The sequence below is a fragment of the Balaenoptera acutorostrata genome, chromosome X, assembly GCF_949987535.1.
Source record: "Balaenoptera acutorostrata chromosome X, mBalAcu1.1, whole genome shotgun sequence".
Taxonomy (NCBI): Eukaryota; Metazoa; Chordata; class Mammalia; order Artiodactyla; family Balaenopteridae; genus Balaenoptera; species Balaenoptera acutorostrata.
Window position 1 is genome coordinate 103,185,534 of NC_080085.1, and position 27,395 is coordinate 103,212,928.

The 27,395-nt window shown below is 36.6% G+C and overlaps 1 protein-coding gene across 10 annotated transcripts in view; it reads right to left on the reverse strand.

Moving 5' to 3' along the window:
* Positions 1–27,395, reverse strand: part of KLHL13 (kelch like family member 13) — a 185,314-nt gene that overhangs the window by 43,984 nt on the left and 113,935 nt on the right. For 4 of the 10 annotated variants that reach the window (XM_057538982.1, XM_057538977.1, XM_057538978.1 and 1 more), the window contains one exon: positions 26,872–26,937. The exons of 4 other annotated variants lie outside the window; for them this stretch is intronic. In XM_057538982.1, the coding sequence (XP_057394965.1) occupies positions 26,872–26,937 (66 nt within the window). Of the gene's footprint in view, positions 1–15,708; positions 15,822–16,322; positions 16,596–26,871; positions 26,938–27,395 lie in introns of those variants that run through there. 2 more of the 10 variants (XM_007178366.2, XM_007178367.2) reach the window with 2 other exon arrangements.

A 27,395-nucleotide genomic window follows, 5' to 3' on the forward strand; every position in this document is an offset into this window, starting at 1 on the left:
TAAATAAAAGTAAAGATTTTAAAAAATAAAAAAATTAAAAATAAATAAAAGTAAAGATTTTAAAAAATAAAAAAATAAAGATACGTCCCAACTAAAATGACATTTACGGTATCATTGTACAAGGAAATCATAAATATCATAGCAACTTCTCTCTTTTTTTTTTAACATCTTTATTGGAGTATAATTGCTTTACCGTGTTGTGTTAGTTTCTGCTGTATAACAAAGTGAATCAGCTATACAGATACATACATCCCCATATCCCCTCCCTCTTACGTCTCCCTCCCACCCTCCCTATCCCACCCCTCTAGGTGGTCACAAAGCACTGAGCTGATCTCCCCGTGGGAGCAACTTCTCTTAAGAAGGCGTAAATTAATCGCTATTTAAGAAACTATGGAGAACGTGTCTCCTCAACAAGGTGTTTGCCTGAAAGAAGTCAAGAAAAGATAAAGCTTTGGTTAGTTATTTGTATTTTTTAATGACATAAGTATAAGTACATTATTGTCAACTTGCAATAAATCTGCTAATGGAAATCTTTAGCATAGATGATATAAAATAGCTGCTAATCTTTCCGAGGCTTTCTTTTCTGCTGCAGCTATATACCAGAGCCCATAAAAGAGAAAAAAAATTTCAAGGTGATAGGGTCAGACTGTAAAATGATTTTCCAAAGTAAAGAAGCTTCTTTATATGCAAATGTCTGTCACATTTAAAATAAAATCACATTAATAAATAGCTGATGTCAGTTTTAACATAGGAATAAGATCATCTACCCAGCACCTGCTGTGTACTAGGCAGTGTGCCAGACACGTTCTCTATGCTACTTAATCCTCATAACAATCCCATTTTAAAGACAGGAAACTGAAGCTCAGAGAGTTTAAGGCCTCACCATGAATCTGGTAACTATGATTTGAACCTGAGTCTGATTCCAGAGACCAAATTGTTCCCATCACACCAAGCCTAAAAAATGTAAAATAGCAGAGTAGAGGCCATAAAGCAATCAACGTTTCAGTGTTTAACTTATAAACATGAGGAAGATCTCAGAGAGACACATTCTGTTATAGGGAAGCAATTTGTTGGTTGAATTACTTCAGTCTAAAATTACCCACTTTTACCACAACTTCCATAACAACAATACCAATGCTAAAAATCTCTCATGCCATTCTCCCAACACATCTGGGGTCAGGAGGGAGCATATCCTAGGATATAACTCAGATCAGATTCAGGGAGAACTTGACATTACTGATACCAACATTTAAAAGAACAGATTCTGAATTCCAAAGCCACCCATCGCCATCACAGAAATAGCACTATGACACAGATGAGGGAATTGGGCTAAACAAATGGAATGACAAATGATAGTCCACTCTAACAGGATGAAAGTTAATTATCCAAACCATAAAGCATTTGCATTGAATACCTCAATCCTGTCCCTGAAACACTTTCAGATCAATGTTTGCTCCTTCTATCTACCATATTTCAAAACTTTAGTCTTCCTTCATCTTTTAAAATTCATATACCAATTAAACTACATCAAGTCTCATGCATCTAGACTAGAAAATTCTACCATTTGGAAGCTTGGTTTATATACTATTTCTCATTCTTTACATTTCTCATAATATTTGGATGAAAGATATAGATAGATAGATGATAGATAGATAGATACCTGAAGCAGAAATACAAGAGTATAATCTATAAAAATATTGAATCACTATGTTGTATGTACACCTGAAACTAATACAACATTGTAAATCAACTATACTTCAATTTTAAAAAAATGAATTCTAAATGTTGATTCCATACTTACTATATAAAAAAAGCTAAGTCGAAGTTGAAGCTCCCTTGCCTTAAGAAGCCATATAAGGTGAGCAAGTACACAAGTGGTAGTGGTGGGAGAGAGAGAGCAATATGGACGTGTAGGTTGGGGGAAACAGCACGGACTCCCATCACCGTCAACAGTCCCCTTCCCAGTGCACAGAGGAAATAGTTATAATCCTCTGAAAGGATGCTCCCTGCCCCCCTACAGCCAGCGTCAGCCTGGCCGTTGAGAAGTCTGAGCTATACCTGAGGTCAGGAGCATGCCTTCTCCTTCTTCTATCCCCAAATGAAGAAACTGGAACAGGAGCTCCAACACCCAGGCCACCTTTCTATAAAGGAGCTTTTTGCTCCCAGAGGACTTATATTAACCAAGGTATCACTTTATTCCTATTATCTGTAGCTCACCGACTTTGAAATTTGACTATGGTGCTATAGTGCGTATCAATGGAAAAGTGTTATTACTAAAGAACTGGGCTTTCACTTGCCTAAAATTTCAGTTTATTAAATATTCAAACATCCAAGTTATCCAATTTTAGAGTTTATTATAAAGGCAGATTCCACAAACTCAAAACCAATCAGAAATCACTGAGACAAATCTCTTTGGGAACAGGAGGAATCATTAATCAAGTGGTAAAAATCCAATCCTTTTCTGTCTTTTCTGAATTTCCTAGTTATATTCAGCTTCGCAAAGTCAGTAATTCATGACCAGGTCTTAAGGGAATGTTTATTTTTCTTTTAAAAGGAAACATGATAAAAAAAACCCAAAGAGTAAGACTTTCCAACTTAAACGTAATAGCCAATTGTACTCCATGTTTTAAGAATTACAATTGGCAGCTCTACGAGTCCCACTGATTCTGTCTTCAAAGCCTGTAATAAATGTAACAAATCTCACCCTTGATTTTGCAATGACCTAGCAGCATCTCGAATTATTTCAATGAATGTATCAAATCATTCATTTAAATATAATGTTTAATATGATTTAATCACATCAATGTTTTAATATGACAGCCAATATTTTTAAGACAGGGGAAGGGAATACAAAAAGAGATATCAGAAGACAGACTCTAAACCCAAAGAGTCACACTAAGGATAGCTCTCTCAAGTTTGTTTCAGACGTGGAGCTTGGTGAAGCAAAAAGTCTAATTTTAGTACAATTTTTCATATTAAAATTATTTTCCATTTTGTACATATTTGCCTCACCATTAAGGTTTTTTTCAAAATAAAACTTAGCTCTAAGACTTTAAGTTATCCCTCTTGTACAATGCTTACCATAAAGAAAAAAACCATTCCTGACCTTAAGTTCTTAGGTTGTTAGAAGATGAAAGAAATCTTGACAGTCACTTACAGCTCACTCACCTATCTACACATTCAGGCATCATATTCTAAGAGTAGAAAGGCAGAAATGACTTCTGATTTTTCTCCTGAAATGCCATCAGGAGCCTGCACTTTGACTACAGTCCTAGAAAACTATTTTAACTAAGATCGCTATAATGTTCAGTTCACTATCACAATGCAATATCATGATCTAGCTACAGACGGCTCTGCTGATGTGAGTAACAAAAATTGCTCTACAAAAATACTTTTATAAGATTTTGTCCATCGTACAGCAACACTAAGGAAGGAGTCCTTTGCATAAAGTATTTATGTACCATGACTATGTTTACCCCAAATATTAAGTATTCTTGATAAAATTGGTAATGACTTCCTGAAAGGGAGACTGGTTATTTATTTTTTTTGAGGGAGTAGATGCAAATTACAATTCATTGAGGAGTTTGCCACTTTGGGGGAAAGGTGTTTCTTTTTAGGAACATTATGGCCTCTGGCTTCAAGAAAGTTTGTGTTCTTGGGTGGAACACAAAAAGGGTAGAGGCAGACCACATTATTTAAACAACATGACAGTAGGCATCCAGGACTCACATTTCCCAGTCATCTAAGTGGGAATTTTGAATAGAAGCTAATTGGAGCATTTTCAGACTGTGTATGTGTTTTGCAGAGCGATCTATGAATTGTGAAGTAGTAATGAAGTACTGCCTCGATCTGTTTGAGACAAATAGGACAGAAGGATATTAAGCAAGAGAGAAGCATTCCCTTCCTTCCTTCCATACTGTCCTTTAAACCAGTGTTTCATACCCCAATTTATAATTTCTGACTCTCAGGGTGCAGGTGAGAAGGACGCAGAGAAGAGTCACCAAGAAGATGAGGAGAGGAGGCTCAAGGTGTCAAAAGTTTGCCCGGAGCTTCCCTGGTGGCGCAGTGGTTGAGAATCTGCCTGCCAATGCAGGGGACGCGGGTTCGGGCCCTGGTCTGGGAAGATCCCACATGCCGCGGAGCAACTGGGCCCGTGAGCCACAACTACTGAGCCTGCGCGTCTGGAGCCTGTGCTCCGCAACAAGAGAGGCCGCGATAGTGAGAGGCCCGCGCACCGCGATGAAGAGTGGCCCCCACTCGCCGCAACTAGAGAAAGCCCTCGCACAGAAACGAAGACCCAACACAGCCAAAAATAAATAAATAAATAATTAATTAATTACAAACTTAAAAAAAAAAAAAAAAGTTTGCCCAGCTAGTTGGAAAATGCTAGTCTAAATGCAATTCCCCTCAACTCATCCCATCTACAACAAGTTATTTCTTGAAGCAATAAGTCATTTTAAATGTCCCAAATCCAATCTTTTTGTAGATCATGCTTTAAGGAGAAAACTGGCTTATTTAAAGGTACTCTCAAGGGAAATGAATTTGACTACATAGTTCTTAATGATTATTCCTGGAAGCTTGGTCAGTCAGAAGAAAGTTCAGGAATCTCAAATGTATCTAGATGTCATGCATTCAAGAGAGACATAGATAGGATATTCTGGATTCTAAAAGAAAATTGTTATCATCAAAATATTTCAGTCATCTTAGACTCCTAGCTCTCCCCCATCTCCTATGCCCAGGCAACTGACAAAGTACTACTAAGTATCTCTCTAGTATGCGTCTTTCACCACCTCTCCACTCTCACTGCCCCTAGCACACTTTGGGTATCTATTACCTCTTCCTTGGATTTGGTTAGTAACATAAACTACATATTTGTTACAGTATAGCATCTTCACATACTGTGATTGTATTTATAGTTTCGGCGGGGGCGGGGCGGGGGGAGACGGGGTGGGGTGGGGGACCAGGCGCAGTTTTCCAAGAGCAGTATTCAATCACTCCTCTCTGCTTGCTGAACAAAAGCCATATCCTACACTCTTGCATTCAAGGCTTCTTGGACTAGCCCTCCTTAACTAGTTGCACATTCTGGCAAATAATTCAAAGTAAATATATATTTAATGATTTGAGAATAAATAAAAATCCAAATTTATTCACAAACTATCAATTGTTTTGCTTTAGAATATGTTGTTTTCATACATTAGTAACTGCTATGCCTTTTTGTCCTACTGTTAACCAAGCAATGTGTAAAAGCATTTATTTAAAATATTTCTGATAGGAGGAAAACTTAATTAATTTAAATTGAATATCTGCTGGGAACTCCCTGGTGGTCCAGTGGCTGGGACTCAATGCTTTCACTGCCGTGGCCCCGGGTTCAATCCCTGGTCGGGGAACTAACATCCCACAAGCCACGCAGTGAGGCCAAAAATAATAATAATAATAATAATATCTGCTAAATCTTTGCAATTAGGTTTAGCCTTTTTAAGTATAAAACAATTCAGAACATAAGTAAATGTAGATCATTTTTTAATTTTTCCTAAACCCTACTCAGATTTTCTTTTATCCTAGTCAGTCATTCCTGTTTTCAAACTATACACAGAAAACACATTATCATTTAAGTACAACCATACTAGTTTTAAAACATAAATTTGTCTAAAATAGTTTTCCCCTCAGGGTAAAGGACATGTGAAAATAAGTCAAATAACTCTTAACTTTAAGAGTAGTTGCTCTCTTGGAAGAGATTATATAATTTTACTTTCTTTATCAAATTACAATTTGATGAACCATGACTAAAAGTATTCTGGTCACTGGTAAATTGCTTCTACTAAAATTACTTTCAGTCGGTGCCGGCAAGCAAGGAACAGAATCAGGATTTTGGATTAGTTCTTGTCATAGGAAAGATAGCTGTAACTTACTCTCTAACAAGACTGTAATTTATTAGATTCCTCTATATATGAAATGAAGAAATGCAACACACTTTGAGTGAAATAATTTGCACAAGGCTACAGACCTAAAAACTACTCTCTCTAAATTCATTCATCAGGTATCTCCCCAGTGGTCCAGTGGTTAAGACTCCATGCTTCCAACGCCAGGGGGCCTGCGTTCGATCCCTGGTCAGGGAACTAAGATCCCACATGCCACACGGTGTGGCCATAAATAAATAAATAAATAAATAATTAAAAAAAATTCATTCATCAACTCAACATCTGAACACCTGCTATGTGCCAGCCACTGCACTAGGAGATATGTAAAAAGAGCAGGCAGGATACTTGCTTGCAAAGAGATCACAGTGAAAGAAATAATTACTTTCCAAAGGACTAAATGATATAAAAATAATAATAAATTCTCAACATCATCTACTAACAAATACCATGTTGCATAATTCATATAAACCACAGTAACAAAACTAATTGCAAACTTTGCTCTCTGGTACAGAAGTGTATCAGTTCATATTTAGCATATAAGCGCCAAAATAAATAAATAAATAAATAACATCGACTTTCCTTACTGCTATTTTATTTTAAAGGATTATTCATCCCAGATCAGGCTATCTGCAAGGCTGCATCAGCAATCAAATAATATCCACTATTCAAAAATATAATCTGTGGGCTTCCCTGGTGGCGCAGTGGTTAAGAATCCGCCTGCCAATGCAGGGGACACGGGTTCAAGCCCTGGTCCGGGAAGATCCCATATGCCGTGGAGCAACTAAGCCCGTGCACCACAACTACTGAGCCTGCACTCTAGAGCCCGTGAGCCACAATTACCGAAGCCCATGAGCCTAGAGCCTGTGCTCCACAACGAGAAGCCACTGCAATGAGAAGCCCGTGCGCAGCAACGAAGACCCAACACAGCCAAAAATAAATAAATTTAAAAAAAAAGAAATATATATATATATATAATCTGCAATTATAATTATATGAAAGAAAGCCAAACATATGATGGTGTGATGGTGGATCACATCATTTGAAAGAAAAGTCTCTAATTGCATCTATCTATATACTTCAGCAATATGCTTATGAAAAATATGCTAATGAGCCAGGTCACTGGTCTACTTTAGATGAAAATTTTGGTTCCAGTTTCATGAACTTTTGTTTAGCTGTGAATCATTCAGAAATGATTACATATGCACATCCTTTGAGGGAAAGTGCTCATAATGAATGAAAATCACTTCAATTTAGTGATGCTAAGGGATTATCTATTGGATAATCCACTTACAACCTAAAACATCCATATACTTTTCAAAACTCTATTTCAAAATATTTTGTAGATCCACCCAAACTAAAGCCAGGTCGAACTGTGAGTTAATTAGGAACACAGTTCAGTGTAGGACAAGAGAAAAATCTCTTGTGTAATCACATGTATAAAGAGAAATCTAGGTGAAGTTTTTGTAGTAAACTGGTCTTTAACATTAATTTGTAATACAATTGATGAAATGGGATAAAATAATAAAAAGGAAATATAAATTAAGACTGAGTTAAATCATCAAATGTGAATGTACACAGATGGAGGAAAAGTGACCAGACTTAAACATCACATTCTCTTGCAAGGTACAATGGTATGACAGAGAATGATTTCTAAGGTTCCTCCCAGCTCTCAGAGTCCAAGAATCCTGAATAAGATACTTATGCTCTTTTTAAGATGTCACGTTCTGATCTCACTGATCAGTGAAAAACACTATATTTTTGAAACCAGAAAAACAGAGTGAAAATAGAAGATGTTACAGGGCAAGCTGTAAATGAGCACAGGTCTTTTAGAATTTGTAGAAATACCTTCAGTGAGAGACTTTCAAGTTGGGGGGGGGGGGAGAAGGAGGGGGAGAGAGGAGGGGGAGAGAGGAAGGACAGAGCAATGGCAAAGGCACTAGTTTAACCCAGTTGCCCACAAACACTCAAATGAGCTTGCCTCTCTAATGCATCATTCTCACAATGTTTCATTCTCAAAATTTTATTCTTTTAAAATACAGTATCCAAGACTTCTAAATCAAAAACTCAATCGAGCCCCTGCACCTTCCAATCTAATCACGTTAAGTCCTTAAAGGTGGAAGAGAAAGGCAGAAGAGTGGGTCTGAGAGAGATAGATGTGAAAAAGACTCCTGCCATTGCTGGCGCTGAAGATGGAGAAAGGCAGCCAGAAGCCAAGGAATGCTGGCAGCCTCTAGAAGCTGAGATCAACTGTTGCCTTACAGCCAGCAAGAAGATAAGGACCTTGGTGGTTCTACAACTGCAAAGTACTGAATTCTGTCAATGATCCAAATGAGCAGGAAATGCAGTCTCCCCGAGAGCCTCAGAAGCAAACACAGCTCCACCAACACCGTGATTTTAGCCCAGTGAGACCCATACCAGACTTCTGACCTAAAAAACTATAACATAATAAATTTGTGACGTTTTAAGCCATTAGTTTGCAGCAATTTGTTATGGCAGCAATAGAAAACTCATACGTGGAGGTTTTTCTCAGTGCCTGCACACAATCAAGCAATGGGACAATGACGTCCACAAGAAAGTACTAAACATACTGACTGGTTAGTACCCTAGGACTGTGATAAACAGAGCACATCTGCTACAGTCAATGGCAGCTAATTACTGGGGGGAAAAAAGGTGGTTGGCCAACGAAGGTAGAATAGTGCTTCGAAAGAAATAGGAAACAATGAGGTTAATCCCAGTACCATATCAGTAAGTAAAGATAATTGCCCCAGTATTTTCCTGCAACTTCACCACTTGACAGTACCACAAAGTAAAGCTAACTTCTCCCTGTACCACCACCCAATTCAGAAAAGTTTATCTCATCTGTCATACTTCTTTGTTCTTCGAATTCTAGTGAGATATTTCCTAATTAGTAGATGGCATGAAAGTAGCAAAAGTCTATAAAAAGAAAAATGCATTAGAGGAGTCAAGATCATTGAAATCAAGCAGAACTGCGTTTGAATTTTCACTTCACCTCTTACTTAAAGTGTAACATTGAGCAAGTTAATTAACTTCTCGGAACCACTGTGCCCTTAGAGTAAAACAGGGAAAAGACTTACCCTTATAGAGTGTTTGGGAGGCAGCTTCCAAAGTGCTTGGCACTTTTTTTTTTCCGGTGAGGGAAGGATTTATTACTACTTGCAACAAGTAAGGAGAACACCAGGGATCTTTCCCAAAGCAGTGTCTCCCCGTACAGCAAAATTGGGGAAGTTTTAACACAGTGCTTGGCACTTTTATAGTAGCACTCAATAAATTGTATTTCATTTAACTATGTTAAACCAGGACATTTTTGAAAATTGCAAATAAATATGTTTCACATGAAATTTACAGTATCTGTTGTATAGGCTAGATTCAAGAGTTCTGAAAGTTGTTTTTAATTACATTTTTCTTATGGAAAGATGTTATTTCATTTCTCCACTGAACCATATCATAAGAAGAATTGTCCAACAAGTTGGGCATGCTCCTGTCTTACCATACCATAAATGTCGCAAAATTGGGTTAAAAACAACATATACCCTCATCATAGTAAGTCATGCCAGTGAAAATATTTTACTATAATTGGAAACATAATATAACTTTATTTTTCTCTAAGGTTACATCATATAGTCTGGGATCAAATTGTTGATGCTTGTAAGGTAAAAATATATACACTTGTGTGCTATAAAGCACCTAAGCCCTGTCCAACTTAAAGAATGGCACTCCATTTTTCTTGTTTAAAAAAGTGACTATCAAGTTTAAATGTAAATTGCATCATTTTCCATCTTATGGAATATGTACTTTCTCTTGTTTTCTTTGTTTAAATATTGGGGTATAACTGACATACATTGTATTAGTTTCAGGTGTACAACATAATGATTTGATATTTGTATATATTGTGAAATGATCACCACAATAGGAATATGCACTTTAAAATCTGGTATCTATATCCAATTCATATCTCCTCAGTTAGCCCAGATACATTTCTCCTCTGTAGTATTTTTATTGCCATTAAATCCATTATCAATAATGCAAGCACGGTAAACAAGAGTGTTATTTAAACTGGTTGTCTTGGTTTAGAATTTTCACAGGAGCAAAATAAATCAAGCAATTTCATTGTTTATAAATAAAGATAGAAGATAAAGACTAGTCATTTTGAATAACTGCAAGGACTATATCCATAATACCCAGCAGAGTTATGCCTGGCACATAACAGGCAGTAACTTCTGAATATTATAAACTCAATATACAAGGTGATTGAAAAAGAACTGAGCTCTTTCAAAAGTGGATTGCTCAGTAACTTCTTTATGTACTGATTCCCCAAGAATCTCATGTTTATACCACCTCTTTCTTGGCCTTGAGGAGATAAAGCAATACACTGTGGCTGCTATTTCAATTTAAAATATCCGCATGCACAGTGCTTATATTTCTTGACTCTTTACAAGTAATACAGTCATTAATACAAATACTTGCCTATTTCTTCCTTCTTTCTTTTCCCTCCCCCTAACTTGGCCCTATTTAGGTCTCATCTAAATATTCTAAATTTCAAGCAGAATGTCTGGAATCCTTAGAGTTCTTAGTAACTCCAGACTTCGCATGATGGTGAAAGATTTGCATTTCCGTCTCTCTTCCCTCTGGGGAAATGTTTTGAGGGGTACTTGGAAGTAACACTCATTTAGGCATAAAAAACAATGAATCTAGATAAATTTTCGACGAGTAAAATTCTTGGAAATTGCTGAAAGCATCCGAACTACTAGCTTTCTGTCTTGTAAGTTTCTTGTGTGCAATATTCCTCAGATACATTAAATGGTTTTAAGAGATCTTTTTAAAGACACATACAATAGGCTTTAAAACAAAATTTTAATTTCATTTGCACATGCCAGACTTCCTCAGACTCGAAGATCTGAAGTAGCCAAGAGAATAAACGCTGACTAGGAGGAACAAGCAATCTAGTCGTAAACCTCCGAAAAGAAGTTTGTAAACTCTGAGTCACTGTGGTTCAGGGTGAATGCTATGATTAAAAAATAATATAATCGCAGGCTCTTTAAGATAAGCAAAACGCCTGTATGAAAGGAGAGAGGTCTCTTCTAGTCGGACCGTGTGGGGAGCATCTCATTCAGATGTAGTACCTTGTATAAAGTTTAACACAAAAAAACTATCAGGGTGAGGGACAACCAGCAGAGTGAAGAGTCTGGAAAACATGTCACATGAGTAATGGTTAAAGAAAGAAGATTTCCAGGCTTGTACGCTATGGAGAAAATAATATTTTTCTCCATAGCTCCAGAAGGCCACACTAGGAATAGGAGATGAAAGATAAGAGGAATTGATTTTGCTCAATGCATGGAAGAGCTGTCCACGAATGAAAGGTGCTGGCTTGGGGAGGTAGTGAGCTCTTTGTCACTGACAGTGATCAAGGAGAACGTGCATCAGCATCTTTCACAGTTGTCACAGGAAGGATTCCTGCTTTAAAGGGGATCTGGATTCTCTAAATGACATCTAGGGTCACTTTTATCTCTATGATTTTCCATTAATAAGTGTTAAGCTAGCCCTTCTGCAAGTTCAGACAATGGAAATTCACAAGAAACATGCTACAAAAGTTACAGATGAGCGCTCAATTGCTCTGTGTTATTTATGTTATTTCTCCACATAATTTTGTTAGATTGAGCATATGTTGTAAAAAAACAAATTAAGCAGACAGAAACAAAAGTTTATGTATACACTAATTGTGAAAATATCTAACTAATTATATTCTTTTCTAATTTGAGAATATCAATTTGGGAAGTATTTTGCTAGATGAAAAAGATATCTAAGGTTTTGTTTTATTTTATTTTCAAGGTTGTATTTTATTCACTAAATTAGAAAAAAGACAATCTTAGGGGATAGAAAACATGTCAAATTTAGAAAGTGCATATTTTAATTTTCTCTGTCCTTTGAATCACCCACAAACAAGGAACATTTATATAGTATGACTAAATCTAGATAAATTATTGACAATTAAATAAAGTAAAGCACCATTTTTTCTAGGGAAATCTAGATACTGAATCTCAATGATAAAATGATAGAAAATGATTGCTATAAAAGTCAGTGCTATTGGCACTTACTCTAAAATATATTTTACACAGTAAACAAAATAGTTGTAAACAGGACGCTAACTGAATACAAGTGTATTGGCTAAGAGAGGACAAGTCTAATTCACTAACACTCATTCTACACCCATTGTCTGGCTTGCTATGATTCACTGTTACATTGTGCTGGTTCATTCTTACCCATTGTCTTCCTCCTTGTGGCCACACCATTATTAGCAAGACTTAACTGCTTGTGAAGAAAAGATAAAAAGATAGCTAATGCTAATTCTGTTCTATTTCAGTGTGTCCTTGGAATCTAACAATACATTAACCCTATAACATCAGCCTGAAGGAATCACTTGCTGCTTGAAAACAATGAATACCAAAACACCAGAAAACCACTTAGAAGTGACTGCCCTTTCAGCTTTATTAATTTAGGCAAATTGACAGGTTAATTTACATGGTTCACACCTGTCAGGAGCAGAGTCTACTAATTCAGCTTACACTGACCAGGAGATACTCCTTCAGGCTAAGGTTGAACTTCAACCTTCTGCTGAACAGAGTGTAACACAAACACATCACTCAGATTTCGATCAAGACAGTCCCTTCAGAATTCCACATGGACGGCACACCACCCTTGCAAGTGTTCAAAACTGAAGCTGAAGGGAGACTCTACCTAATAAAGACTAAATAATATTTGGTAATCAAGCTATCTGGAGGCCAAAGGATTACTTTCCCAAATCTTTTGTCTTTATGATACTCCACTCTTCCCAAATCATACTTTAACACAATTTGAAAAGCACTTTATGCTATATAAGAAACTATTTTCCTTAATATTACCATAAATATTGTCTTTATCATCAATAAGTCTTGAAAATATGGAAAGGTTTTAACTCACGTTCAGGTTCTAAACAAGCAGAAAGCAAGCCAACTTGGACTTTAAATTCACAAGGAAAAAAAGCTTTTCTGTTCAATGTTTGCAGTAAGTAAAACATTCTCTATTCTAGCTTTCACTAGTGGATAGCAGCAGTGCCCTATCACCAGCATCAATGGAAGAGTTCTAGCCAGCAGCACCTACATTGAGTTTAGAAAGAAACCATAAGGAACCTTTATAGTTCTCCATATTTGCTCCATTACTACAACACATTTTTACTACAAGCAAAAATATTTTATATTGAAATTTCAGTCTTTGAAAAAGCACCCAAGTCATCAATGAAAATCATGTAATATGTATTCGACAAATCACAGTAAATAACGACAAAACATTACAAACCAATACAAGCAAATATACCAAAAGATGCTTATATTAACTGGGAAGAATTCTATATTCAAGATAGTATTTTTAATGTTTATACATAATTTTACAGGTAAATTCTAAAATATCACAATCTATCAAAGAGTCAGAATTTAACTGCTCCATTTCAATGCAAAGACTTTAGACCCAAAAGACACAAGTAGCCATCTAATCTATGTTTGCCAACCCAACCGGCCATGAGAGCAAACATGATGTTACTTGACCCAGGATTCTAACTTACTCTTTACAATTTTTCAGTGAAAAATATGCTCAACTTAAATATCATCTGTGTGTAGAAGTGCTATGGAATATAAGGAAGCACTGATGAGAACAACATGTCAAACGTGGTATTTTTATTTCTGGCCCAGCAAGGCAATGAACTCTAAAGCAGTCAAAAACGAAACAATTTATTTAAAAGTTGATTTAAACTCCCCAAGCTAGTCTTCTTTTCCTATATTTAACATATATCCTCTGTGTATATTTACATATTATTTTAAATCTCATATTAACTTATTTATTAAAAAAATAAGTTAAGGCCAATTTAACAATACAGACCGTCACAATGTCAAAATAGTCCAGACTAACAATAGCTCCTCAAATAGACTTTTCCATTCTACATATGTGTACTACCAACACTCAGTGCCAACGTGCAAGATCTATGATATTTTCTGGCTTCTCTCATCTAAATCAATTCACTCATGTCACCAGGTCAAAGAGGTGAGGACTTAAAAGAAAGAAAGTGGTTCATTAAAGATGTTGTATTAAGCTGTATCTGAGCTTGTGGCTAGTATGGATTAAAAAAATGTAAGTATTTTTTGATCATCTCTAAAAAGTAGCAAATCAGCTGCAACAGGGGCTGCAAATTGGATCTTTTGGACAGTAAAATGCAGTAGGAATACTAGAATCATTAGTAACCACTATTAATTGTAACCTATTGGTTTTAGTTTGGGGTGTGTATGTTTTATTTCGATGATGAAGTTGCTTTTGGTAAATCTTTGGTCATTTCTCACCAGCTGAGATATATAAAGTCAGCAGGCACATCTCATTTTCTCTAATTATTTGAAGGAGCTCCATTAACTTGTCACCTCCATTAATTTGCACTTTTGACAAATGCAGCTTTTGAGAAACAAACAGAGCTGATTTTTTTCTTTTACAAATATAACTTAAATTTTTAACTTTATAGGAAACAGAGTTTAACACCCAGATAAAATAACCTGAAGCATCTCTAAGAAGGAATAGAAAAAATAATCTGAAAATGAAATGAAGACAGGATTCAACTCTGAAATGTCCTCATTTTTCCTCGCTTTCCCGGGAATTGCTTCTTTTGGATTGAGAGCACAAGCACACTTCCTCAGCAGCTGAAAGCCTTTCAAAGAACCAGATAGATACCACTGTGCATCTGAACCTCATATAAAACAAAAACTAAGTAATAAAATGGCAACTCACCAGATTTCTAAACACACAATGAACCTAAAGCGGGAAGAATTTTCCACATCTGTCCTACTGAAAAATATTTTAAAGGGAACACTTACAGTTAAGACAGACTTTCACTCAAAAGCTTTTCTCGTACAATTATTTAATAAAAAAAAAAAGTCCAGCTTTCCCTCACTCCTTCCTCTACTAAAAAAAGATCACAGACAATACTTTAAAAGAATATTTTATTATACCTCCCAGATTTTGTTTTTAAAGCAATACTTCGCAAATTTAAAAAATAAGATTTTCAAATATTCTAGAAAGACATCTCAATATATTTCAGTACATATTTACTTAAAATAAATTTCTAAAATAGATATTTGTATAATACACTTTTCAACTCCATGTATATAAATAACTACTCATAGAACTATAATTTGCACAAATTCGAACTTATACTTCAGAACTCGAATTATAAAACTGAGAAAGATATAATATCAAACTTATTAATGTTCATACACAACTCAAGTATAAAAGTCCTGATTAAAAGACTCATTTTCTGATCAATGTGTTAACTCCGAATGTTTCAAATTCATCAAAAAATTATAGAAAGCATTTCCATATTCAACACATCAACATCAATCATCAGCAGTTTTTGTGCCATTACACAAAATAAGTCATCTTAAGTATTTCAGATACACAAAGATTCAAAACATCCAACCAATGTAAAAGTTTATCCTTATGCAATTCCTTAGATATACCTTTAGACTTTCATCTTAGTAATTACATTACCATTAGGCACTTTAAATGAAAAGAAACATAAACTCCTAGAAAAACAAAACAATGGTAAAATGTGGGCATGCCAATATATTTAAATGTAAGCAAGCTTGAGGTTTTTAATCTTGTGGGGTTTTGGATGTTGCTGTTTGGGATTTTTACCCCCTTTTGCCACAAGGTTGATTCATGAATGAAATCCCACTTTAATATCCTATTTTCTCTCACTTACATGTATGCTGGAGAAAGTGGAGTTGACCTGGATGTTTTAAGCACAGGAACTGGGAATTTCCAGATAGCAGGAGAGCTCGTTTTCCATTTCAATGGCATGTTGTCACCACGGTACTACAATAACAGTAAACAGCGTTTCCATAACAGACTACCAACTAGGACTTCCATTCCACACTGTACTGACACAGCAGTGGCTGCCGCGGAGAACAAGCAAACGATTCTGCCAGTGCCCTTAAACCGATGCTTCCAATCTGTAAAATAGGGCTGCAAGGTACCTCCTTTAAATCCTCCTGTCCCCTAAAGCAAATGATGATTCTATCGTTCGAACTCAACAATAGTGCCACCTCGTTAGGAAAGCGTTGACTGCAGTATATTTTTTTGAAAAGACTGCACTGTGCATACCACACAATGCAGTTTTATTTGATAAAAGCGGCTAGGGTTTGGGGTGGTTTTTTTTTTTTTTTTGGTATTATTTTAAGCTTGCATTACCATTGTTCTACCTTAACAGGGATACTGCAGCACTGCACTATATTCTGCACCTATTAACCTGATTTCTGACCAATAGTAGCAGGAAAAAAAAATAGACGGGTTTCATATGAAAATGAAACAACATACCTACTCAGAATACACTTGTCATCCTCTGAACATTCTTCTTTTGAGCTGCAACAATACAAATGGGATATAAACCTCAGCATAGCCTTAGGCCACAGCTAATAGAGATCAGTGACTAAATTCGGCAGCCTGCTTTCCTCCTGTGCAAGCTCTGGCCACACAATACAAGAATGCCATTATGGGAAGCGCCCGTTTAAAAAAATGCCAGTCTCTCTGTTTTCCAGTTAGAAGAAGGCAAAATGTAAGAACAAATATAAACTGCTGCAGAACTCTGCACGCTCTTCTAGTAGCTTCTGATTCAAGTTGCTCTCTTTTCCCTATTCTTATTTCCAAGCCAGGATGAGCAAAAATCTCATACATTTACAACATGCTGTGTGCTAACACGAATATCACTCTGTCTTCTGCAGCAGAGAAGTACAGAATAGCGTGCTCTTAATAGCAGTCCTCGGAGGGACGCTATCAACAATCTAATTCAGTGCTGCCCTCCCCTTCTTCTCTCCCCCTTTCCCTCCCCTTCACCCTCCTTCACGCCTCCCCCGCCCCCAAACAGCTCACAAATTGCCTAGAGGAGAGACACCAAGCAGGTGTCCAGCAGGGACCATTCCAGAGCTCAGCGGCGGGTCCGGTAACCTCTAGGGGTTAGTGACTGACAAGGAGGTTCAAAAATTCAAGCTGCCGTCAAAGGCAGGTTGACGTATTTCATGAAAGTAACGGCAAATAGAGGCTTCATCTGTATTGTTTTAAAATACTGCCAGAAAATAGCGTTGTAAATGCCCAGAACGCGACTGGGTGTTTCAAGTTTCTGTTTAAAGCACCAAACTCACACACTTTCTACACAATTCAAAGAAGTGAAAATAGGATAAACCGGTATTATGCTGAACTCTTTATTTTCAGGTTGAAGAATTTTATTTCTGATGTAGGCAAGTCGCCATCACTAAATATCTACCCTCAATGTGTCTTTCCACCTTCTACCTAAAAACCGAATTACGCATCTTCATCAAATGCAAGCTTAATAAAGGAGGACCGCCATTGACATGAAAGCCGCTACCTTTTAAAAAACTCATCGCAGTGATGAAAAGCTCATATTTACTTTCAAGTTTATATTCAAACAATAAGCTTGTGCTTCCAACTTAAGTAGCTGGCTTTCATATGCTCTTTCCAAACGATTCCCAGTTTTTGAAAGATTGAGATTTAGTCCCGAAGAGCCTTTCTCATTTGTATTCAAAAAGCACAGATAATTATTTCTGTAAGAAAGACACTGCTTTCAAAAATTGCAAAATACGTAATTTCATATACCAGAATACAGCGTGAAATCACCTAAGGTAATCACAAGTACCTTCAAGAACACATCAATATTCAACAATGTATTTTCCTATGAAATCCAACATACATGTATACGCAGTATATACATTCACGTATACACACCTAAGGAGAGAAAGCTTATTTTGAAACACTGACCAGTAATGCATAAACTTTATTAAATACTAAATAGGTCTCAGCCATCACTACCTCACAAATAATTTTTATTCAATCTATCAGACACAAACACTGCACAAAAACTCAGTCAAGCAACTAAAGGGTTAAATGATATTTCCAACTCTTTTCAGTACCCCCGCCAAAAACTGTCTCACAGAAATCTTCAAAGGAATCAGAGAAAGGAATATTTATCAATATCTTAGTGGCCAAAATACATTTTAGAAGTTTTTAAAAAGTGCCACTAATACAAATAAACTGTAGTCAATATTTTACATTTGAAGGATTTGTATAATAATCTTAATAGTTAAGGAGCAAAAAGGTCCTAGGTACAATTGGCAGTGGTAACTTGTTGGAGACCCCAAGAAGGAAAACACACACAATACACACGCGCGCGCACACACACACACACACACACATACTCATCAAGCAAGTTTGGAATGCCTCATTCCAAAGCCCTGAAGCATTCTCAAACATTTAAAAATATAAAACATAAAACAGCTACAAATTAGCTATATGGAGCAATTTTAGATTTTAGAGAGGAACTTCAATCACTTTCCAGCTTATGAAAATATTACAAAGTAGTAATTGCAAATGTAACTTCTCCTTCTGAGAACAAAGACCCCCAAACCTATGTAAAACCAAGGTAGTTAAGTGTTTTAAGTCTTTATCTGTGAAGACTATTCAATATTTATGAGGGGGAAATAGGGTGAATGCAGAGTTTTCCAAATTTCCAAGAGGGTAACCTCCCAAAACAGGCGAAGATCACTTTATTGCAAAGGTTCTCAAGTTATTATTCTACTATGAACAATCAACTGATTCAAAAAACCAACATATTCTTGGTCTAATCTCATTTGGCTCCAAAGAAATCAACCAATACCATCAAATCATCTCTTAGACTTAATGTTCAGAACCTGTTTTTGTAGCACTCCAACGGTTGTAATATTTGTTCAAAGTGAAAAGAAAGACTGGTTTCTTCCACCCATCCTAAACACTCTTAAAGACCCCAAATCCCTAAAAGCATTATATCTGATGATGAGCATTTATTTATATTCAGTTCTTTTGCTTTAATAAATTGCTAGAAGTCATTTGTAATTCTCTCTCATGAGCAAACAACCAATACGCCAAAGGCTTTAAAAATAATTCCCTTAACTAGAAATATAGTCCATGAAATATACTTTACACTATTAAATTGCTTAACAACACCATTCCTCATACGTCGTTTAGAAATAAACTTCAGCCAAGTAAAATCACCCCAATTACAAATTAGCAGAGTCCAAATTAATCAGATTTTACTACCCTGACGGCGACTCTAGTAGCAACTACGGAGTGTAATTACCATTACATTCTAGAACTAAAAATGTTTTCACCTACAGAGTGAAAGGAAGAAAATGATTAAATATATATTTTAAATATAATTTTATGCAAGCTCAGTGGTCCCACTACTTTAATATTTAGACTGGGGGGGACCTCCCTGGTGGCGCAGTGGTTAAGAATCCGCCTGCCAATGCAGGGGACACGGGTTCGATCCCTGGTCCGGGAAGATCCCACATGTTGTGGAGCAACTAAGCCCGTGCACCACAACCACTGAGCCTGCACTCTAGAGCCCGTGAGCCACAACTACTGAGCCCGCATGCTGCAACTACTGAAGCCGGCACACCTAGAGCCCATGCTCCGCAACAAGAGAAGCTGCCGCAATGAGAAGCCTGCACACTGCAACCAAGAGTAGTAGCCCCTGCTCACCGCAACTAGAGGAAGCCTGCGTACAGCAATGAAGACCCAACACAGCCAAAAATAAACTAATTAATTAATTAATTAATTAAAAAAATATTCAGACTGGGAAATGTCAAAAGCCCTTGTTCACATCACAGGAAACACTGATTTCATTTACAGAACACTTGGTTTCTATTATGGACAACTGCATAAAATGGGATAGAAAGACAACATGCACAAAAGCTCTTCAAAACATTGTATGAACATTAATCACTTAAAAATACCTGTGAATGCGCATTTCAGAGATGTAATAAAGAACAATGTTGGGACTTGGCCAAGGCCACGAAAGGAGTCATTCTTGGCCAAATCTTACAACACAGAATTCCCTGGTTCCCAAAGTAGAAAGAGAAGATTTGTAGAACTTTTACAAATCATCTTGCTCAGTACCCTCATTGTATAGATGAAGAAACTGAAGCCCAGAGAAGTTAACTTGTCACGCTACTAGCTAGTAGCAGAACTGGAACTAGAAACCAAATTCCAGCTCCTAGTCTAGGACTCCCACTCTAGAATCCCTACTGTCCTTTCTTCTCAATGAGATGGTTCCAGAAGATGTTTGTTTCCATATGAAGTGAACCACATTCTACAAATGTCTCAATGTATTCAAAAGAAACAAGAACTACAAAGAGTTATTTATTCCACCAATTATATGTACACTCAAAGACAGACATGGGAAAGAAACACCAAAAATACAAACGTGTGTAGAAAGACCATTTCCAAAATCTTAATTCCAGAAGGTGTTTAAGAATGATCAGGGAGAAAACGGTGAGTAAAAATTAAGCCAGTCATAGTATGAGAGAAAAGTGAAATATACAGCCAAGAGTCTCATTTTTTTCTCAATGTAAATGTTTCTAAATAACTTTATGTGAAAGTTTAATTTGCTTACTGACTGCTACAGTTTGTCTCCAGTACCACCAACTCGTGAAATGAATTGACTAATATGTCACATATCTGACCTCTTTCTCCATATTTTCCCAATATTCCCTAAGAACTAACCTACCTTTTTCTTGCAAGTTTTGGTTAATCCCGTGGTAAGTACAACTGAAGAATAATAGCATTAACCATCGTTTGTATGAGCAGGCACTGTGTAATCTTCTGGAGTCCTGACAATGTCCCTTCAGACTAATCTGGGAGATCCATGTTATTCCTGTTGCTCAGACAAGACTGTAGATCATGCCAAATCGTGTGCTCTGTTTATATTCTACCAATCAGTAAAAGTACTTGGATGGCAACCAAGTAGGACTCTTAAACCCTTTAAAGCATACAAAAAGTTAACTTCTAGACAACAGAGCACAATTCTTAATACATTCAGGGCTCCTCATTACAGGAAATAGAACTGTTCACGCGAATGGCTATATATACTTAGGTGTGTGTGTGTCTCCTTTTTATTTGTTTTAGGAAATTGAATATCAAATACATTAAAAATTTCTTACTAGATACTCTGATATGTAGCCTTGCTAAGATCAAAATGGAAAATCCTAGACATTCCTCAAAGACAGCTGCTTTGGAAAGTGATTATTTCATCTTTTATAAGCACCTTCTCACAAATCAATTTCCTTAACGGAACTGTGTAGACTCTTACAGTCCCACAAAGAATTTACATAGATTATTGTAACCATGACTATGCCTTGGATTACTGTAGGACCTATCTCCTTCACAATACAAACAAGTAGAAAAACACACTTGTGCAGGCACATACGCACATGTGTGTGTATATGCACAGAGAATTCCTCAGGCCATGATGGCATAAGTAATGTGAAGGGAAATACTCTTCCCATCTTTAACATTTCCAAAGGAAAATATGGGTACTAAACGTTTGTTTGTTTCTTTGTTTGTTTTGGGGGAGTCAGGTATAGAACAGCAATAAGAGGAGCTAGTAAGCTGATAAGGTAAGGGGAACAAAGGGGAAAAAAAGTAAGGGTGAGGAAGGTAATGGACTGGCTGGAGGGAGAATGGAAAGCCAGAATGGTAGTGGTTCCTGATGTTCATGTAGCACCTTTTATAACCGGGGGTCAGATGAATGAGGTTATGAGGCTAAGATGGGAGTTGGTGTAGAAAGGACTGAGCAGGCAACAAGAGAGATCCAGCTGTTGCAGACCCAATGACCCACAGATTCTGACTACCCTTAATCTCACCACGCTGAAAAAAGGATTTGCACTGAATGGGAAATTCAGAAGTCCTTGCCCTTCCTTCTTCCTTTTGTTTTCTGCAGTATCTATATTCTTTATGGCTTTTTTTTTGTGGGGGGGGGGCTACCCTTGAGTTCTTCATTCACATGATTCCCAAATCCATATGCCCAAGTAAGTCTTCATACATCTTTGACATGCATAACCTAAATTAATTCTTAAGTATTCCCATGTATTAAAAAATGCCTTAAACCCCAAATCAAAGTGGGTGTATTGGGAGGGGTAATGGTGGAAATCAATGATTTTTACATACATACTATCTATATACCTGATTTTGCATTACCATTTTTAAATTGTTGAAAAAGCCATTTACGAGACAGTTTATGATCATCAAATAGGGATAATGTATCCAGTGCTCCAATAAGAGGCCTGCTGTTAGGACACCCCCGTGCTCCAGCTTTGCTACTTTGCCTGAGATGCCCTCCCCAAACTCGTGCTCCTCCTTCAAGAAGGAATCCCTGAATCTTTATCTTCCTAATTGATCACTATTCCTGGCACATGGGAAAGCACTCAGTAAGTATTTGTTGAGTAGATTGAAAGCAAGATTTTTATAAGCAGGGTAGTGATTAAATAAGAACTGTGTACTGAAGCCAGGATATATCCTGAAAAGTTTTAAAAATGCTGTTATTGATTCTGCTATTACTAAAAGCAGAGTTCAAAGTAAAAGGAATATTCATCTGTTAATTTGATAATTTTAGGCTATAAAGTCTTTAAAATGAAAAAATAATTAAATATACACATTGTCTTGTTAAAAATAAGCATATGTTGAAGAAAATCACCCAGAATACATACTTTCTTAAATAAAATAAAGGCGTCACTGATAGTGATGATGGATTGCTCTAAGGAAAAATCTCTGCTCTCACCTCAAATAATAATAATTTATCTGTTTAGTTGTCTCTCAACAACTTCCTAAGTATCTCCTTAAATTACATTTGGTAAATAAAATAGCCAAACTATTGTTAGAGTTTCTGATGTGTTTGTACATTAAACCTGCAAACTTATCAAAATAAAAATGTATTTAAAATGTGCAGTGTTACTGAAAGAAAAGTTAAGAATATGGCTCTACTGACTAAAAATTATATGCATATAAAGCTTTTCAAATAGTTTCACTACTTTGTGGCATCAACTATAGAAGCAACACTATAAACTGTGCATGAAGACAAAGTAATAAGCAATATTACAATCTTAATTTTTGTAAATTATGAACTATGTTGATAAGAATAAATAATTTCTAATAATGTTTATCTATAATGGTTGAAAAACTTTTTAAAATAATAAGCACATCACATACCTAAGTCTCAAAAGCATGCCAGTTAAAGAAAGTCAACATTTCCTATGTTATACATTCTTTCAGTAATACCTATATTTTTTACAAAAATCTGAGTTGCTGAAATACCTTTAGAATAAGACATTTTCCTCAATATCCCAATTGAAATTAATGAAATAATACTACTATCTTGAAAAAATCATATTTATATCCTTTTATCTAAAGAGTTATTATAACATTCACATGCGCACCATAAATGTTACAGGCAAAAATGAGATCTAGGTGATTACCTAAGTTGTTCCACCTCTTCTCCCTGAGTATTTGTAAATCTTGGTTACAAATACTTAGGGTAATCACAATAATATTTTGCTAACCAGAAGCAAACACTTTCGTGAAAAGCTAATCCTAATGACTCATTGAGATTATACCACACTACTTAAATTTTCCATGAAGAAGGCCCTTTATATGCAATTGCTTTAATTTTGTTTTTACCATTTCCCAGGCCTAATCATTAAAACTTCAAATTTCCTATACATATATCTATGTAAACTATTATTGTTTAAAAATAAAGGGTTTTAGCTATATAATGAATGAGAATATCTTAAAGTCCAAAAAAGGCTCAACTTCAAACTTGAACCTTGTGACCCACTGCCATAACATGGGGACCAATAGTTTTCTTAAAGGTATAATTTAGTTACGATATCTGCCTACTATGGTGGTATTAAAGAGACTTAGCAAACAGTTCAATACCTGTATTTTCATGAGTATTTTGAGATCCTTCTCATTTTCTAATTTAGAGTTCTTCTCATGGGTAATCATAAGTTCTAAAGATTGTTTGTGTTTTTTTTTTTTTTTTTGGCTGCGTCAGGTAGCTTGCGGGATCTCAGTTCCCCGACCTGGGGTTGAACCTGGGCCACGGCAGTGAAAGCCCAGAATCCTAACAACTAGGCTACCAGGGAACTCCCTAAAGACTTTTTTCTTAAAAGAAAGGCAGGGAGGGAGGTATAGAAACATTTATACTGCAAGATGCCAAATATATGGTAGTAAGTCTAAATTACAGAAGCTAGTGTGCAATTAAAAATTGCTATGCCTCAAAAACATATTTAGCAATTATGAAAATCCTATGATGGAAGACATCATTAACTCATGTTATATAAAGTGTTCATGCGTTACAACTAACAACAGCATTATTTTAGATTTATGTCTAACTTCATTACTTGGATGCAATGGTTGTCCAGTGGGGGAAATCCTTTCTTTTCCTCTATCTCATGTTGTATTACTAAGTAAAGTAAATGCAATTCTGACATGAGGGAATGGAAAACAGAATTCATCTTCTAGGCTGACCGTAGGTTTTAGCTAGATGCGATTTAAATTTGGGGTTCCTCACTGTCTTTCTAAGTCTGTCTACTTCAACCAGTAGTTCAGAACCACTTCACGTCTTCAAAATCAAATATATGTTTTCAATAATCAGTTATTTCTCATGGAATTCTGAAGGTATACAACACTTGAGTAAAATATATCTTTAGCTAGCATATATTTATTCATTCATTCCTTATTCAGCTTGACGTAAGTCAGAGACACTTTTGAGCATTTTTATGAGTCTTCCACTACAGGGTCTGGCCATTTTGTTTGATGCTGTCCAGCCAGTAAACAAAAATATTTGTGTTTAGGGATTTCCAGAATCAACAGTTTTTGAGATTCAGATCTGTAAAGCACAGAACAACATAACTTGTATTCCAAAAAGGGTGAAGAAGCAGCAAGATCGAGCTTAAACTGATACTCTAAACAGGGAACAAGCATTAGCCAATTGATTAATTAGGACCACGTTTTCGCATTTGTCAACTAAAATGCATTTGTTTATACTGAGGCCTCTGTAGTATATTAGCCGTCCCTGACAGTGTAAGATAGACTCCTTGAACTTCACAAACACCAAAATCAATCCACTCACTATGCCAAGACCAAAACCTGTAGAGAAGACGTGCGAGCTGAATTCGCTCAATCATCAGTGAGTACCGAGAAGTTATGACTTTGCTAGATGTTACAAGTATACAACAGAACACATGTTCCCCAGCCACAAATCCCTTAAAATCTAATCGGGCCGACTGCATATTCACATATGAAACATGAGTAAGCATAAATCTATTGCTACCGTTAAGCCTTAACCATCCAGAATCCTAGATAGCCTAGTGTTTTAAAAAATTAAAAATTAGATTGAAAACAACTGGGATAGGTTAACTCTTAAAAATATCAAAAGTCACTTGTTTTTCACCTTGTGGGGGCAATCTTTCTGCTCTTTATCTTCCTCGAGTCTAAAACGAACACAAACCTATTTAAAATACCTCGCAGTCACCATAATGCACAACACCTATTGCGATATGCCTCCAACGGAGATACAGCAAGGTGTGCAAGCAACAGCTGTCATTCCTCACCCCTGCCTGGCTCCCGCCCCCATAGGCCTCGACACGGAACTTGGATGCTACCAAGAAAAAAGTCCTATACCTTTTTTTTTTTTAACATCTTTATTGGAGTACAGTTGCTTTACAATGTTGTGTTAGCTTCTGCTGTATAACAAAGTGAATCAGCTATACGTATACATACATCCCCATATCCCCTCCCTCTTGCGTCTCCCTCCCACCCTCCCTATCCCACCCCTCTAGGCGGTCACAAAGCACCGAGCTGATCTCCCTGTGCTATGTGGCTGCTTCCCACTAGCTATCTAGTTTACATTTGGTAGTGTATATATGTCCATGCCACTCTCTCACTTCGTCCCAGCTGACCCTTCCCCCGCCCCGTGTCCTCAAGTCCATTCTCCACGTCCGCGTCTTTATTCCTGTCCTGCCCCTAGGTTCTTCAGAACCATTTAAAAAAAAATTTTAGATTCCATATATATGCGTTAATATACGATATATTTCTCTTTCGGACCTACTTCACTCTGTATGACAGACTGTAGGTCCATCCAAAACGTCCTATACCTTGAAGGCAGATGCTCTCCAACTTTAGCATGCCTAAGAATCATCTGGGCTGAATACCGAACATGTACAAGTCTGGAAGTGAGAAGCAGTGATCTGTATTTTAAACAAGGACTCCAGCTGATTTTCGTGCCTGGTCTACTCAACTTGGAGAAACCTGCTTTAAAAGTCAAGGTGGCCCACCCCCACTCAAGATGACCCGGGTCAGAATGAGGTTCTGTTTTCTGTCTCAGTGCCTGGCCTTCCTCAGCGTATCAGCATTGGCCGCTCACCAATCGTTGTCTGTCCCCACTGTCCATGGCTATTATCTTGCCCTCCCACTCTCCAGACCCTTCCAGGTCTGGGAGAGTCTGAAAGCAAGGTCTCCAGCTGGCGGACAGATTTGGAGGCAGACAAACAGACACATGCAAAGTGGGAAATTGTGAAGTACAGCAATTAGGAAACAGAGGTAGTATGAGTTACACTGACTGTGCAATACAGGGTAGAAGTTAAAGACTTGTTTTAAACTTTTTCAATGAGGAAGGGTGCCGAAGAGGACAGAGCTGGGCACCTGTGGTCTGCTTGTAGCTCTGCCACAAACTTGTAACCTCTCGTGTTATCCTCCTCATCCGTAAAATAGGGAAGATGCCAGACTCACAGCAGTGTGATGAGAACCAACTGAACTTGTGTTTGTGAAAGCACATTGGAAAATATAAAGCACAATACAATGATGTGTGGTATTTCTTTGATGAAATAATTTCTTTCTTTGTCTTAATAAACACAGTACCCTAGACGTTATTGAAAGTTTCTTTGATGACTGAATGGCTTCTAGTACCTCAGGGTCTTTTTTATGAAAATAAATTCTCATTGACAAAAAGGTAGAAGAAAATGCAGACCCTTAGACATACCCTGAAGTTGATTTTTTGAATATATCCTTGAAATCGGCTTGTTTTAAAGATAATTGCCTCCGTCTCCTGAAAGTGGAGTTCAAAAAAAAAAAATCTGGTTAATTGTGGCTTTATTGTATGTAGTTCAAAATTTTCAAAGCATACTCTGCAAATATTTTAGCTGTAAATTAATAAACCATATTTATAAATCCTGAACAGTTAAGACCACACAGAACAATTTAAAAATATGTGAATTAACTTTTAAAAAAACCCTTAACTAGCAAACCATAAGATTCTATTTGTTTTTAGACGCTCTCTTAATGTTTCAGAAAGTCTGGAATAAAGATTGACATTGAATACAACATTTATTGGCAGCTGATCTAAAAGACTAAACTAGACAAATCTGGACACAAGGAAACACTTTTCCAGTAAATATATACTCAGCCTTGGAATGCTTTGTCATTTTCTAGCTTTTTAAGCCTAAAGTTTAATTCTTTGCTGATATACTGTTTTGCCATAAAAACCAGAAAGCAAATGGCACAAGC